The sequence below is a fragment of the Panulirus ornatus genome, chromosome 20 (assembly GCF_036320965.1).
Source record: "Panulirus ornatus isolate Po-2019 chromosome 20, ASM3632096v1, whole genome shotgun sequence".
Classification (NCBI taxonomy): domain Eukaryota; kingdom Metazoa; phylum Arthropoda; class Malacostraca; order Decapoda; family Palinuridae; genus Panulirus; species Panulirus ornatus.
Window position 1 is genome coordinate 68,458,397 of NC_092243.1, and position 16,580 is coordinate 68,474,976.

Genomic DNA, 16,580 nt, shown 5'->3' on the forward strand with positions numbered 1-16,580 from the left:
GGCTGTTTCTCTCAGATCATCTTATATCTTTCATATTTGTTCTCCATTTGCCACAGAAGCAATGTAGCACCAGGAACAGAAGAACATGCCTCATTTGCTCTCATCCATTCTACAGCTGTCATATGTAATGCAACGAGAACACAGCCCCCCTAAGCACAACCAAGGACACACAGATCTGTAGTTTCCCCTTGCTGCTTAGTAAGTTCTGGTTCAGTCCAGTAACAGCATGTCATCTGCAAACTACATCGCTCCAGTCCACCACCCTGCACACTCCTTTCAACCTCCTGCATGTTCAGGCCCTGAGCACTCATTATCCTATTTACTCCATCCTCTTCTTGTCCTCTCCACTTCTGATACAGACATCCTCTTTATCAGCTCCTCGCTTATCTCCTCCTCATGTCTAAACCATTTCAGCAACTTCAGCTCTATCACACAATGTATTACCAAACCTCTCTTACCCAGTCAATACTTACTTGTTCAATCCTCCCCACACCAAGTTATCCTCAAACATTTCATTTCCATTCACATGCTTGCATGCATTCTCATCTATAGCCTATACCTAACATACACAACATTGTTGGGACTATCACACCTTCACATACCCATTTTTGCCCTCTCTGATAGTAAACTCTTTCCTCAATGCTCACAGAACCTTCACAACCTAATCCACCTCAACTTCCATGATTCCATTCACTATCATTTCCACTCCTAGTCACTTAATACACCCTAATTACAAGTTTTCTCCATTCAAACTCACACTTCAAATCAATTGCATTTATGCACTGTAAAACCTAATAACCTTACTATAATCCACATTTACCTTCGGCTTCCTCATTTCATAAACTCGACCAAACTCAGACAACTCAGACAACAGCCTCTCACTCAAATTTCCCACCAGCAAACAACTGATGTGCTTATTAAGTCTCCTGACTCCCTACAGCCTGCATCTCTTTCCAAGACACTTGCACTTCCTTCCTACACCATCCCATCCATAAACAAATTAAACAGACATGGTGACATCACAAACCCTTAAAAGACCCACATTCACTTGGAAGAATTCATCCTCTTTTGTACTTAATAAGCACACATGCCTTATACTCTTGATAGAAATCTTTTGTACTTAACATGCACACATGCCTTATACTCTTGATAAAAAATTCACAGCTAATAGTACCTATCCTGCCATACCATACATTTGTAACACCTACAAAGCATCTCTATCAATCATACACTTTCTCCAAATCCATAAATACCACATATAAATCCTTCAGTTTTTCTAAGTATTTCTCACACACATTCTTTAATGCAAAATCCTGATTTAAACAAAATATGCCACTCGTAAAACATACATACTTCCTCTCCAACATGATGCACTGTGCATATCAAAAGTCTCTCAATCACCACACTTCCATATGACACAGACACACCGTTTCTTGAGGAATTCAACTATTACACCATCTACCTCACCATTTTACCTTCAACAAACACTTGCCATGACTAACTTTGCATACCTCCCCATCCTAAACATTCTACCTGCCACACTCATAAGAAACTTTTAGCAATACTTAATATTACTAACTCCATCGCCTCACCACTGCCTGTTACCACTTCCCCATTTGCCCCATTCACTGATGTTCCCATTTACCTTGCTCTTCTCTCACTATTAACCTCCTTTCAAAGAATTTTCTTATTCTCCCTTAAGTTGCCGATACCTGCTCACCCCAACTCTCATTTGCCTTCTTTTTCAGCCTCTGCACTTTCCTCTTGTACATTTCTGAATTACCTGCATTCCTTCCCTTCAAGTAGCATCCACACACATTTCCATCTTCCACAAGCAACTTAGTTCTGTCACAACACAATACCTTTTCTCATATTCTCACCTTTCACATATCAAACACTTCCCTCAATAATCTAGCTCTGCTACCCTGAATGGTTCCCATTTGTCATACACTACCCTAACTGTTTACTTTCATATCTTGCAATTCTACACACTTTCTTTGCACAGGCCTATTTTCTAAGCTCAATTACTTTCACCACCCTCTTTGAACCTATAAAATTTTCTCTTTCTGAAAGCCCCCACAAATTTTCATCCTCAACTCCACCAGGTAATGATCAGACATCCCACCAGTTGCCCCTCTCACCATTCACTATCAATCTATCTCTGATGTCTGTTCCCTTCAGGAACTCCCTTAAGGGTGTGGCCACTGCAAAAGTCTCCGTAGCTGAAGGACTCTGGCACTGCATTTTAACAGGGCACTGGCAGAGGGCAACTCTAGCATGGTGTTTTCAGAGGCTCAACATTCATGTCAAAGAGTACTTTGCTCATCTACCAATTAGAATGTAACCCAATAATACCTGCTCTTTCTACTTCATGTGTGCTTATGGATGTCCCTTTACAAACCAAGTATTCCCAACTATCCAATCCTTTTTCAGCACACACCATTACAAGCTTTTCACCATTTTCATTCACCTCACTGAATACCCCAAGCCCACAATCATAATCTAAACTGCCACATTACAGACTTTACATTCATATGGCCCATCACTAATACCTTATCTTGCATCAAAACTGCTTATACACTCACTCAAGCTGTTCCCAAGCACTCTTCTCTCTTCATTTTTCTTCTCATTTATAAATGTATATGCTCTCTTGACTCTGTAAGACTAGACTTTATCAATATAAAATCATAGACTTACAAAACTAGCTTAAGGCTTAAGCATCCAAGAATGCAAATATCTAATGTTCTGCAATATATATTAACAATGTGTGAACACAGCATGACCAGATTATAACCAAAGCAAACATGTAACAGATATCAATAACCAGCCAGCTTTCAAAAGTACGTAAATGCTTGAATGCTCAGAAATATAAATGAACTTACAAGTTACAGTCTTGGGAATATACATATTTGATTTAAGCCATGTGTTAAAGCGAGGTGAATTTGCATCTTCTTGCAAAGATGATCAAGTTTAAATGGCAGTTTTTAATGGCAGACTTACATGTCTCAGGAAGGTTTCAGTTTGGCAAGATACTTCATTTTCACTTCCGTCAGCATTGGGAATACAAATTTGCACAAGTTGTGGATGTGGGACAAGGATATCTAATGCAGCTGCAGCAAGGACAGGACACACTGACACAGCTTGTGCACAGAATGTGCCCAGAAACTTTGTGACTATTTGAAGTACAGCTGAAAATTCTGTCAGCAAACAGCTCAATCAATTCCTTCTCAACCATTCCTGTGAGAAAACCCCCTTCCCAATACAAAATATTGAATGGATCATAAACCCAATCCCACACCTCCTTGATATTTGAGATATATTTTTTGAATTTCTCAATAATAGCATGTATGTTGAATTTCACCTGCATCTGTTATGTCCACATCGCCCACACTGTTTAACAGTGGAAACAAGCTCCAAATTCCATCCTCAACTGAATGTCGCCTGTTTAAATTTGTCTTGGAATACGAGGTGCTTGTTCGCAAGTGTTCACTCGGGCTGTTCAGAAGACTGAAGATATCTGCTAAATATGCACGATTTACATGCTAATTACTTTTGTTGAGGTGCTCAGTGAGGAGAGATTTACTGATTGCTAAAAATGCCTTCACTTTTTGCAGCTTGAAAGGCCTGGTTAGCACCTGTCCACACAAAAGCCATCTAACTCCTGAATAAAACAATACACAGTGATATTTCAATCCCATTTCTTCAGAGCACACTGAAATGATGGATGCTCAGAGCTCCGGCCTTGATAGTAACAATGTTTATGGCAACATTCAGTACCTTTTTTTTTTTTTTTTTTTTTTTTTTTTTTTTTAATACTTTGTCGCTGTCTTCCGCGTTTGCGAGGTAGCGCAAGGAAACAGACGAAAGAAATGGCCCAACCCCCCCCCCCCATACACATGTACATACACACGTCCACACACGCAAATATACATACCTACACAGCTTTCCATGGTTTACCCCAGACGCTTCACATGCCTTGCTTCAATCCACTGACAGCACGTCAACCCCTGTATACCACATGACTCCAATTCACTCTATTTCTTGCCCTCCTTTCACCCTCCTGCATGTTCAGGCCCCGATCACACAAAATCTTTTTCACTCCATCTTTCCACCTCCAATTTGGTCTCCCTCTTCTCCTCGTTCCCTCCACCTCCGACACATATATCCTCTTGGTCAATCTCTCCTCACTCATTCTCTCCATGTGCCCAAACCATTTCAAAACACCCTCTTCTGCTCTCTCAACCACGCTCTTTTTATTTCCACACATCTCTCTTACCCTTACGTTACTTACTCGATCAAACCACCTCACACCACACATTGTCCTCAAACATCTCATTTCCAGCACATCCATCCTCCTGCGCACATCTCTATCCATAGCCCACGCCTCGCAACCATACAGCATTGTTGGAACCACTATTCCCTCAAACATACCCATTTTTGCTTTCCGAGATAATGTTCTCGACTTCCACACATTTTTCAAGGCTCCCAAAATTTTCGCCCCCTCCCCCACCCTATGATCCACTTCCGCTTCCATGGTTCCATCCGCTGACAGATCCACTCCCAGATATCTAAAACACTTCACTTCCTCCAGTTTTTCTCCATTCAAACTCACCTCCCAATTGACTTGACCCTCACCCCTACTGTACCTAATAACCTTGCTCTTATTCACATTTACTCTCAACTTTCTTCTTCCACACACTTTACCAAACTCAGTCACCAGCTTCTGCAGTTTCTCACATGAATCAGCCACCAGCGCTGTATCATCAGCGAACAACAATTGACTCACTTCCCAAGCTCTCTCATCCCCAATAGACTTCATACTTGCCCCTCTTTCCAGGACTCTTGCATTTACCTCCTTTACAACCCCATCCATAAACAAATTAAACAACCATGGAGACATCACACACCCCTGCCGCAAACCTACATTCACTGAGAACCAATCACTTTCCTCTCTTCCTACACGTACACATGCCTTACATCCTCGATAAAAACTTTTCACTGCTTCTAACAACTTGCCTCCCACACCATATATTCTTAATACCTTCCACAGAGCATCTCTATCAACTCTATCATATGCCTTCTCCAGATCCATAAATGCTACATACAAATCCATTTGCTTTTCTAAGTATTTCTCACATACATTCTTCAAAGCAAACACCTGATCCACACATCCTCTACCACTTCTGAAACCGCACTGCTCTTCCCCAATCTGATGCTCTGTACATGCCTTCACCCTCTCAATCAATACCCTCCCATATAATTTACCAGGAATACTCAACAAACTTATACCTCTGTAATTTGAGCACTCACTCTTATCCCCTTTGCCTTTGTACAATGGCACTATGCACGCATTCCGCCAATCCTCAGGCACCTCACCATGAGTCATACATACATTAAATAACCTTACCAACCAGTCAACAATACAGTCACCCCCTTTCTTAATAAATTCCACTGCAATACCATCCAAACCTGCTGCCTTGCCGGCTTTCATCTTCCGCAAAGCTTTTACTACCTCTTCTCTGTTTACCAAATCATTTTCCCTAACCCTCTCACTTTGCACACCACCTCGACCAAAACACCCTATATCTGCCACTCTGTCATCAGACACATTCAACAAACCTTCAAAATACTCATTCCATCTCCTTCTCACATCACCGCTACTTGTTATCACCTCCCCATTTACGCCCTTCACTGAAGTTCCCATTTGCTCCCTTGTCTTACGCACCCTATTTACCTCCTTCCAGAACATCTTTTTATTCTCCCTAAAATTTACTGATAGTCTCTCACCCCAACTCTCATTTGCCCTTTTTTTCACCTCTTGCACCTTTCTCTTGACCTCCTGTCTCTTTCTTTTATACTTCTCCCACTCAATTGCATTTTTTCCCTGCAAAAATCGTCCAAATGCCTCTCTCTTCTCTTTCACTAATACTCTTACTTCTTCATCCCACCACACACTACCCTTTCTAAACAGCCCACCTCCCACTCTTCTCATGCCACAAGCATCTTTTGCGCAATCCATCACTGATTCCCTAAATACATCCCATTCCTCCCCGACTCCCCTTACTTCCATTGTTCTCACCTTTTTCCATTCTGTACACAGTCTCTCCTGGTACTTCCCCACACAGGTCTCCTTCCCAAGCTCACTTACTCTCACCACCTTCTTCACCCCAACATTCACTCCTCTTTTCTGAAAACCCATACAAATCTTCACCTTAGCCTCCACAAGATAATGATCAGACATCCCTCCAGTTGCACCTCTCAGCACATTAACATCCAAAAGTCTCTCTTTCGCACGCCTGTCAATTAACACGTAATCCAATAACGCTCTCTGGCCATCTCTCCTACTTACATAAGTATACTTATGTATATCTCGCTTTTTAAACCAGGTATTCCCAATCATCAGTCCTTTTTCAGCACATAAATCTACAAGCTCTTCACCATTTCCATTTACAACACTGAACACCCCATGCATACCAATTATTCCCTCAACTGCCACATTACTCACCTTTGCATTCAAATCACCCATCACTATAACCCGGTCTCGTGCATCAAAACCGCTAACACACTCATTTAGCTGCTCCCAAAACACTTGCCTCTCATGATCTTTCTTCTCATGCCCAGGTGCATATGCACCAATAATCACCCACCTCTCTCCATCAACTTTCAATTTTACCCATATTAATCGAGAATTTACTTTCTTACATTCTATCACATACTCCCACAACTCCTGTTTCAGGAGTATTGCTACTCCTTCCCTTGCTCTTGTCCTCTCACTAACCCCTGACTTCACTCCCCAGACATTTCCAAACCACTCTTCCCCTTTACCCTTGAGCTTCGTTTCACTCAGAGCCAAAACATCCAGGTTCCTTTCCTCAAACATACTACCTATCTCTCCTTTTTTCACATCTTGGTTACATCCACACACATTTAGGCACCCCACTCTGAGCCTTCGAGGAGGATGATCACTCCCCGCGTGACTCCTTCTTCTGTTTCCCATTTTAGAAAGTTAATACAAGGAGGGGAGGATTTCCGGCCCCCCGCTCCCGTCCCCTCTAGTCGCTTTCTACGACACGCGAGGAATACGTGGGAAGTATTCTTTCACCCCTATCCCCAGGGGTGAAAGTACCTTATTAAATCCAAATACACTGTTTTGCTTGCCAGCCGAATCATCACTAGAGTCCCATAGAAACTTTACATCTAATGCCCTTAGATTTTATGTAGCTGTCAAGGCATTTGTTACTGCAACAACTGTTGTTTGGTCTCTGAGTGGTCCACAAAAAACTCTTCAATAATACTCTATTACACAATGTACCGAACAAAAGTAACCAAGTATTTTTATCTACATCTATACTTTGTTCCAGATGCAAAGCATACTTGTTACTCTGATAAACTTTCTTTCCAAGGTGAAGATGTATATCAGCTGACCTATCCTCAATTCACTGATTGACAGTATTGTCTGACAGTTGAATCTTGGTTATTTTCCATGCAGACTCCTTGCCAAGCATATCTATACATGAGGCAAGGGTGAAGATATGCAGAGATTTTCAATAAAAGGAGACAATTTCAGGAAGAGAGTGATGAGAGTAAGTGAGCTAGGAAAGGAGACTTGTGTGATGAAATACCAGGAAATACCAAGTACAAAATGGCATAAGGTAGGAGCTAAGGAAGAGAGGGGCATGGGTGAGGAATGGGAGGTATTTAGGAAAGCAGTGATTACATCTGCAAGAGATGCACATGGCATGAGAAAGGTGGGAGGTGGGCAGATTAAAAGTATAGCAAGTAAAATTTGCTAGTGCAAATGACTGTGCTATAAGAAAAAGAGGCAGGTAGTCAAGAGGAAGATGCTGGGGTTGAAAGAGAGGGCAAAAGAGATGGGGTAAGAGAGTATCATTAAAATTTAGGGAGAATAAAAAGATGTTTCAGAAGCAGGTAAATAAATGTGCGAGACAAGAAAGTAAAAGGGAAAGGGGAAGTGATAAACAGGTAGTGATGGAGTGAGTATTTTGAAGGATTGTAAAATTTTTGATGAAAGAGTGGCAAATGCACAGTCTTTGGGTCACTGTGGTATGCAGAGTGAAAGGGTCAGGGGGAGTGGTTTGGTGGAGAGAAGAGGTGGTGAGCCTTGTGGGAGATGAAATCCGACAAGGCGGAGGGATTGGATGATACTGGAGTTGAATTTATTAAGAAAGGGAGTGACCAAGTCGTTGATTGGTAAGGATATTCAATGTATGTATGGATCAAGGTGAAACGCCTGATGATTGAAGAAATACATGCATAATGCCTTTGTATAAGGCAAAGGGTATAAAAGCGAATATTCAAACTACAAAGGCATAAGTTTGTTGAGTATTCTTGGAAAATTATATGGGAGGGTACTAACTGAGGGTGAAGGCATATAGAAGGCATCAGATTAGGGAGGAGCAATGTGGTTTCAGAAGTGGTAGAGGATGTGTGGATCAGGTGTTTTCTTTGAATAATATGAGAAATATTTAGGAAAATATGTGGATTTGTGGCATTTATGGATCTGGAGAAGGAATGTAAGATGCTTTGTGGAAGGTCTTTGTGGTGGGGGAAGTAAGCTACTAGAAGCAGAGAAGTTTTAATCAAGGGTGTAAGGCCCGTGTACAAGTAGGAAGAAAGAGAGTGACTGATAATCAGTGAAGGCTGGTCTGTGGCAAAGGTGTGCAATGTTACCACGGTTGTTTAACCTGTTTATTGATGGGGTGGTTAGGAAGGTAAATACAAGAGTTATGCTGAGACGAGCCAGTATACAGTCTGTTGGGGATGAGAGGGGCCTGGAAAGTGAGTCAGTTGTTTGTCGTGATACAGTGCTGGTGGATGATTTGAGCAAGAAACTGCAAAAGTGGGTGACTTAGTTTGGAAATGTGTGAAAAAGAGGTAGTTGAGTGAATGTGAATGAAAAAAATGGTTATCAGGGTCAGCAAGATTGAGGGACAAGTTAATTGGTAAGTCTGATTGGGGAAAAATTGGAGTAGAAGCGTTTTAGGTATCTGGAAGAGGACTTGACAAGAAATGGAACCATGGAAGTGGGAGTCATAGGGTGTTGTAGGTGGAGAAGGTTCTGGGAGCGATGAAGAATGTGTGGAAAGAGAAAATGTTACCTCAGAGCAAAACTGGGCATGTATGAATGAACAGAAGTTCCAACAATATCATATTGTTGCGAAGCATTGGCTATAGATAGGGTTGTAAGGAGGCCAGTGGATGTGTTGGAAATGAAATGTTTGAGGACAATAAGTGGTGTGATGTAGTCTGATTAAGTAATGAGGGTAAGAGAGTGGCTGAGACAGGAGAAAAGGGTCTTTTGAAATGGTTTCGAAAAATGGAAAGAATGAGCAAGGAAAGGCTGACGAAAAGGATGTATGAGTCAGAAGTAGAGGGAACAAGAAAAACCAGGAGACTAAACTGGAGGTGGGAGGATGGAGTGAATGAAAAAGTGTTTGAGCAACAGGGACCTGAAAAAGCATAAGGGTGAACGGCATGTAAGGAATAGAGTGAACTGGAATGATGTGGTATACTGGTGTTAACACAGCATCAATGGACTGAACCAGGGAATGTGAAATGTCCAGCGTAAACCATGGAAAGGTATGTGTGTGTACTTTGTGGGTGCATGTGTACACGAGTGGATGGGTCTTTCCTTGTTTCATGGCGCTACCTCACTGATGTGCGAAATGGCAAACAAGTATAATAAATAATTACCTATATATTTCATAATACTTGGCTGCCATTTTCTGCATCAGCAAGGAAGTCAAGAAACAGACAAAGAAAGGTACATCCGCTCATATACTTACATATATACATGCACGCTCATATACATAACATACACGCACATATACATATACTTGCTTGCCTTCATCCAGTCCCAGTGCCACCCTGCTCAACAAGAAACAGCATCACTACCCCCTGCATCAGCAAGATAGTGCAAAGAAAACAAGACAAAAAATGCCACATTTCTTCGCACTGTATCTCCATCTGTAAGGTGTAATGCACCGAAACCACAACTACTTATCCACATACAGGCCCCACAGACCTTTCCATGGTTAAACCCAGACGTTACACTTGCCCTGGTTCGGTGCACTGACAGTATGTTGACCCAAGTGTACATCAATCCAATTCACTATTCCTTGCATGCCTCCCACCCTCCTGCATGTTCAGGCCCCAATCTCTCAAAATCTTTTTCACTCCATCGTTCCATCTCCAATTTGGTCTCCTGCTTCTCCTTGTTCCCTCCACCTCTGACACATTTATCCTCTGTGTCAACCTTTCTTCACTCATTCTTTCCTTACATACAAACCATTTCAACACACCCTCTTCTGCTCTCTCAACCACAAACTAACTATTACAACATATCTCTCTTACCCTTTCATTACTTACTCGATCAAACCATCTCGCACCACATATTGTCCTCAAACATTTCATTTTCAACACATCCACCCTCCTTCAAACAACCCTAGCTATAGCCCATGTCTCGCAATCATATAATATTGTTGAAACTACTATTCCTTCAAACATACCCACTAACATACCTAACCTAACCTAACAACCCCATCCATGAACAAATTAAACCATGGAGACATCACACACCCCTGCCGCAAACCAACATTCACTGAGAACCAATCACTTTCCTCTCTTCCTTCTCGTAAACATGCCTTACATCCTCGATAAAAACTTTTCACTGCTTCTGGCAACTTGCCTCCCACACCATATACTCTTCATACCTTCCACAGACATATACATATATATACACATATGTGCATATTCATTCTTACTGCCTTCATCCATTCCCATTGCCACCGCGCCACACATGATATAGCATCCCCCATCATGCATGCGTGAGGTAGCACTAGGAAAAGACAAAAAAGACCACATTTGTTCATACTCAGTCTCTAGCTGTCATGTGTAATGCACCAAAACCACAGCTCCCTTTCCACATCCAGGCCCCACAAAACTTTCCATGGTTTACCCCAGACGCTTCGCATATACATAAATGCCCATACACTTATATATATATATATATATGAACATACACACATATAAACTTGTACATATTCATACTTGCTTGCTTTCATCCATTCCCAGCACCAACACACCCCACAGGAATCAGCACTGCTATTCCCGGTAAAAAAAAAAAAAAAAAAAAAAAAAAAAAAAAAAAAAAAAAAAACTGGCTGTCATGGGTAATGCACCAAAACTACAGATTCCTATCCACATCCAGGCCCCACAGACCTTTCCATGGTTTACCCCAGACATATCTGTGGATATGTATATGTATGTGTGGGCATACATGTATATATGTGTGTGGATGAGCTGTTCTTCATTTCCTAGCACTGCCTCACTGATGCAAGAAGCGGCGATTAAGTACAATATATATAAATACATATATAAAACTATGAAATCAATACCACAGCAATTCATGGACTTCTTGTTTCTTCATTTTCCACACTAAGATCAAAGGTGACTTACATCTCCATTCACAGCCTCTCTACTCAGAATTCTACTTCATCTCATCACCAATCATTCCTCTAGCACCTTCAAGAAAAATATCTCTGGTCCTTATCAAGTATCAAAGTGAATCTATCCATCTTTTCCAATGTCAACTTTTCCTCCAGTCACCTACATATCATATAAATATTTTTGAAAAAACTCACCTTCCTCTCCCTCTTCCTCTTCAAAATCTTCATCATCTAAAGCTTCTCCCGTATAAAACAGAACTGCTCGTGGAATAATTCGTTCTCGAATATAGTGACCAATTTCAAAGTCCGCGGTCAAAAGTGCCTGGGTATCTTCATCTAAGTCTTCATCTGGGTCCTCAGGAACTGAAAACCGAAGAAAAAAGGAGATGTCAGGAATATAAAGAAACTACTATCTTTGACTTTTGCAATTAATACTTCAAAAGAAATTTAACACCAACATTTCTATCTTTGATATCGAACAACTTTGTCCTTCAAATGTATATACCAAACAATGCTAAAAGCCCATTTTCCCCCTACATAAATTCATCATATACTTACCTGAGACATATTTTCTTTTCATACATATTCGCAGTTTCCTGCATTGGCAAGGTAGAGTCCAGAACAGAGGAATGTGCCTTAGAGGGAAAACCCTCACTTGGCCCCCTTCTCTGTTCCTTCTTTTGGAAAAGTAAAAACTGGAGGGGAGGATTTCCAGACCAGTTCCCATCCCTTTTAGTTGCCTTTTACGACATGCAGGAATTAACCGAAAAGTATTTTCTCCACTATCCCCTTCACTTATACACAGGGTGTCTCAAAAAAGTTATACACACTTTGAATTTCAATTAAAACAATGTCAATCTAAGTGAATCCAAGATTTATAATTAAAAGTAAAGAGGATGTGTAATTATTTTGATCTTGCTCTCATCACACACTTTTCCCCGACATTCTCATATTTTCTGAAAACCTCAAGAAGTCTTCATCTCAAGATAGTGATCAGGCATCCCACCAGCTCTCTCTCTTAGCACATTGACATCCAAGTCTCTCATAAATTAACACTATCTAATAATGCCCTTTGGCCATCTCTCCTACTCACATACGAATACAACACTGAATACCACAAGTACATCCTCACTGCCACATTACTCACCTTCACATTTAAATCGCCCATCAGTAATACCAGTTCTTGTGCACCAAAACTCCTGACAAACTTGCTCAGCTGCTCCCAGAACAACTGCCTCCTAAAATCTTTCTTCTCATGACCAGATGCACAAGCACCAATAATCACCCATCCCTCAACATCCACTTTCAGTTTTACTCACATCAGTTTAGAATTCACTTCCTTACACTATTACACACTCCCACAACTCCTGCTTCAGGAGTAGTGCTACTCCTTCTTAGCTCATCCTCTCACCAACCCCTAATTTTACTCCCAAGACTTTTCCGATATTCTTTCCCTTTACCCTTGAGCTTCGTTTCACTCACGGCCAGAACATTCCAGGTTTCTTTCCTCAAACATACTACTTGCTCTCTCCTTTCTTCTCACGTTGGTGACATCCACACACATTCAGACACCCAAATCTGAACCTATGAGGAAGATGAGCCCTCCCCCTTTGACTCGTGTTTCCTTTCAGAAATTGAAATAAAGGGGAGGGTTTCCAGCTTGCCTTCAATCATTCCTAGTGCCACCCCACCCCACAGGAAACAGCATTGGCACCCCCTACTTCAGCAATGTAGTGCCAACAAAAGGCCACATTCATTCACACTCAGTCACTAGATGTCATGTATAATGCACTGAAATCACAGCTCCCTCTCCACATCCAGGCCACACAGACCTTTCCATGGTTTACCCAAGAAATTTCACATGCCCTGAGAAAGTCCACTGACAGCACGTCAACACCAGTATACCACATCACTCCAATTCACTCTACTCCTTGCACGCTTCTCACCCTCCTGTATTTTCAGGCCCTGATTGCTCAAAATCCTTTTCTCTCCATTCTCCTACCTCCAATTAGGTATCCCATTTCTTGTTCGCTCCACTTCTGACATATATCCTTTGTCAATCTTTCCTTACTCATTCTCTCAATATGCCCAAACCATTTCAGCACATCCTCTTTTGCTCTCTCAACCACACTCTATTTCCACACATCTCTCTTACCCTTTCATTACTTACCTCACTCCACTTATAGTCCTCAAATAATTCATTTCCAACACACAACCATCCTCCAGCATAAAACCATATCTGTAGCCTGTGCCTTGCAACCACATAACTGTTGAAACTACTATTCTTTCAAACATAACCATTTTTCTCTCCAAGATGTTCTCTCCTTCCACACACTCTTCAACACTCCCAGAAACTTTGCCCCCTCCCTCACCCCGTGACACTTCCACTTCCATTTGCCGCTAAGTCCACTCCCAGATATCTAAAAGACTTCCCTTACACCTATTTTTCTCCACTGAAAATTACATCCCAATTCACTTGCCCCTCAACCTTACTGAACCTAATAAATCTTGCTCTTATTCACATTTACTCTAAACTTTCTCCTTACACACTTTTCCAAACTCATTCACCAACTTTTGTAGTTTCTCACTTGAATCAGCCACCAATGCTATATCATCAAAGGCAACTTGAATCAGACACCAGTGCTGTATCGTTGGTGAACAACTGACTCACTTCCTAGGTCCTCTCATTGCTAACAGACTGCATACTTGTTCTTCTCTCCAAGACACTTACATTTACCTCCTTCGCCCTTGCTGCAAACCTACCTTCACTCTTCTCTTCCTACTTGAACACAAGCCTTACACCCTTAATAAAAACTTCTCTGCTTCCAGCAGTTTACCTCCCACACAATATATCCTTAATACCTTCCATAAAGCATCTCAATCAACCTTATCATATGTCTTCTCCAGATCTGTAAGTGCAACATACAAAGCCATCTTTGCCTGAGAATTTTTCACACATTCTTCAAAAAAATACCACCTAAACCAAAACACCCTATATCTGTCAATCTATCATCAAACACATTTACTAATCCTTCAAAATACTCAATCCATCTACTCCACACTTTATCAAAACCAGTGTTATCACTTCCCCTTCCACCAATGCTCCCATTTGTTCTAATCTTTCACACATTTTATACTTCCTGTAAAAGGAAACAGACCATATTTCTTAAAAATATCACGGGTATCTACCTAAGAGAAATTTCCTATGTTTTGAGGTTCACATCACTAAAAGAACCTTTGAAGTATAAGCCAATGTGTTTATGAGCAAAAAATTCTGAATTTTCATAACAGAATCTAGCAGTCCTACAATATCTTTTGTACAATACATATTACTGATACTGCACTATTTCTATATTTCTTAATTTTTCTTTTTTTTTTTTTGATGTGTACCATTTTCAGTTTCCCCATGTATATTTCTTTACAATCATTGTATCAAGTTGCAAATTCTTTAACACCAAGCGGTTTTTCTAAATATGAACTATACAGATTTCATTTTTTCCCATACTGGAAATAATGTTTTTTCTCATTTAAGTGTTGTATCTTGTAAAAATGGGTATGTTTGAAGGAATAGTGGTTCCAACAATGTTGTATGGTTGCGAGGCGTGGGCTATGGATAGAGTTGTGCGCAGGAGGATGGATGTGCTGGAAATGAGATGTTTGAGGACAATGTGTGGTGTGAGGTGGTTTGATCGAGTAAGTAACGTAAGGGTAAGAGGGATGTGTGGAAATAAAAAGAGCGTGGTTGAGAGAGCAGAAGAGGGTGTTTTGAAGTGGTTTGGGCACATGGAGAGAATGAGTGAGGAAAGATTGACCAAGAGGATATATGTGTCGGAGGTGGAGGGAACGAGGAGAAGAGGGAGACCAAATTGGAGGTGGAAAGATGGAGTGAAAAGGATTTTGTGTGATCGGGGCCTGAACATGCAGGAGGGTGAAAGGAGGGCAAGGAATAGAGTGAATTGGAGCGATGTGGTATACAGGGGTTGACGTGCTGTCAGTGGATTGAATCAAGGCATGTGAAGCGTCTGGGGTAAACCATGGAAAGCTGTGTAGGTATGTATATTGCGTGTGTGGACGTGTGTATGTACATGTGTATGGGGGGGGGGGGGGTTGGGCCATTTCTTTCGTCTGTTTCCTTGCGCTACCTCGCAAACGCGGGAGACAGCGACAAAGTATAAAAAAAAAAAAAAAAAAAAAAAAAAAAAAAATCTTGTAAAAAATACAATATTAAAGTTTTTAGAATACCTCTGGACTGTTACCATATCTCAAGCATTACTTTTCCTATATTTCAAATGAAAAAATTGGACATTGTTTACATCATTAAAAATGAATATATGGATATTAATGCTTCATACTGGAAAAGTATTAGAGAAACTGACAATGGATTTCTAACCCTTATCTTTGTTGCCGCACTATATGAATTTAAGCCCTCTCTCCAAATGTAATAAAGAAAACTGAGAAAGCATACAGCTACTGATAATTTTACTCACCTGGTGGAGGATTGAAGAAGTTGAAAAAGGAATCATTTTGTACAGTCTTTGTTATAGTCCTAACAGCCCCTCGACTTTTGTGCTTTTGTTTCTTCTTGATTGTCTTTACCGTTACATTCTTGCCCTTCTTCCAGTCTATGGTACAACCCTGAAAAGTGTTAGACAATATCTTACAGCAAAAATCTGAAAGATACTTCAGAGGAATAAACAATATTTCCAAATAAGAAGGTCAACTTTTACCCCTTATTCATGTAGTTAATATAATGCTACTGGACAAAGCTGACTCTAAAAGCTACCTTCATAAAAACTGAAAAAACAAGGACAGTAAAAACCCTTTAAGGCAACAGGACTTGGCATGGGTTTCAGAAATAGAAAAATCAACCAAAATCAAAACACATTTCTGAGAGAGAGAGAGAGAAAGAGAGAGGAGAGAAGGAGAGAAAAAGAGAGGAGAGAGGAGAGAGGAGAGAAGGAGAGAAAAAGAGAGGAGAGAGAGGAGAGAAAGAGAGAGAATGTTAATCACCCTAATCCCAGTCTGGCACTAACACATGAGAAGTGTGCTTGTCAGAACACATTCTTCCTAAAGGATTTGTGGTTACATAACTACAATTTTTTTTTTTTTTAA

The 16,580-nt window shown here is 40.8% G+C and overlaps 1 protein-coding gene and 1 long non-coding RNA gene across 9 annotated transcripts in view; both read right to left on the reverse strand.

Annotated features, from left to right (window-relative positions):
* The window catches only part of LOC139756098 (nucleosome assembly protein 1-like 1), a 78,406-nt gene that overhangs the window by 23,462 nt on the left and 38,364 nt on the right, over positions 1–16,580 (reverse strand). For all 8 annotated transcript variants that reach the window (XM_071675163.1, XM_071675165.1, XM_071675158.1 and 5 more), the window contains 2 exons: positions 15,956–16,103; positions 11,664–11,831 (listed from right to left, as the gene is read on the reverse strand). In XM_071675163.1, the coding sequence (XP_071531264.1) occupies positions 11,664–11,831; positions 15,956–16,103 (316 nt within the window). The remainder of the gene's footprint in view (positions 1–11,663; positions 11,832–15,955; positions 16,104–16,580) is intronic.
* Positions 1,765–11,125, reverse strand: LOC139756099 (uncharacterized). Its single transcript, XR_011714260.1, has 2 exons — positions 7,127–11,125; positions 1,765–3,777 (listed from the first exon to the last, which is right to left on the reverse strand). It is a non-coding gene; the product is annotated as an uncharacterized lncRNA (long non-coding RNA).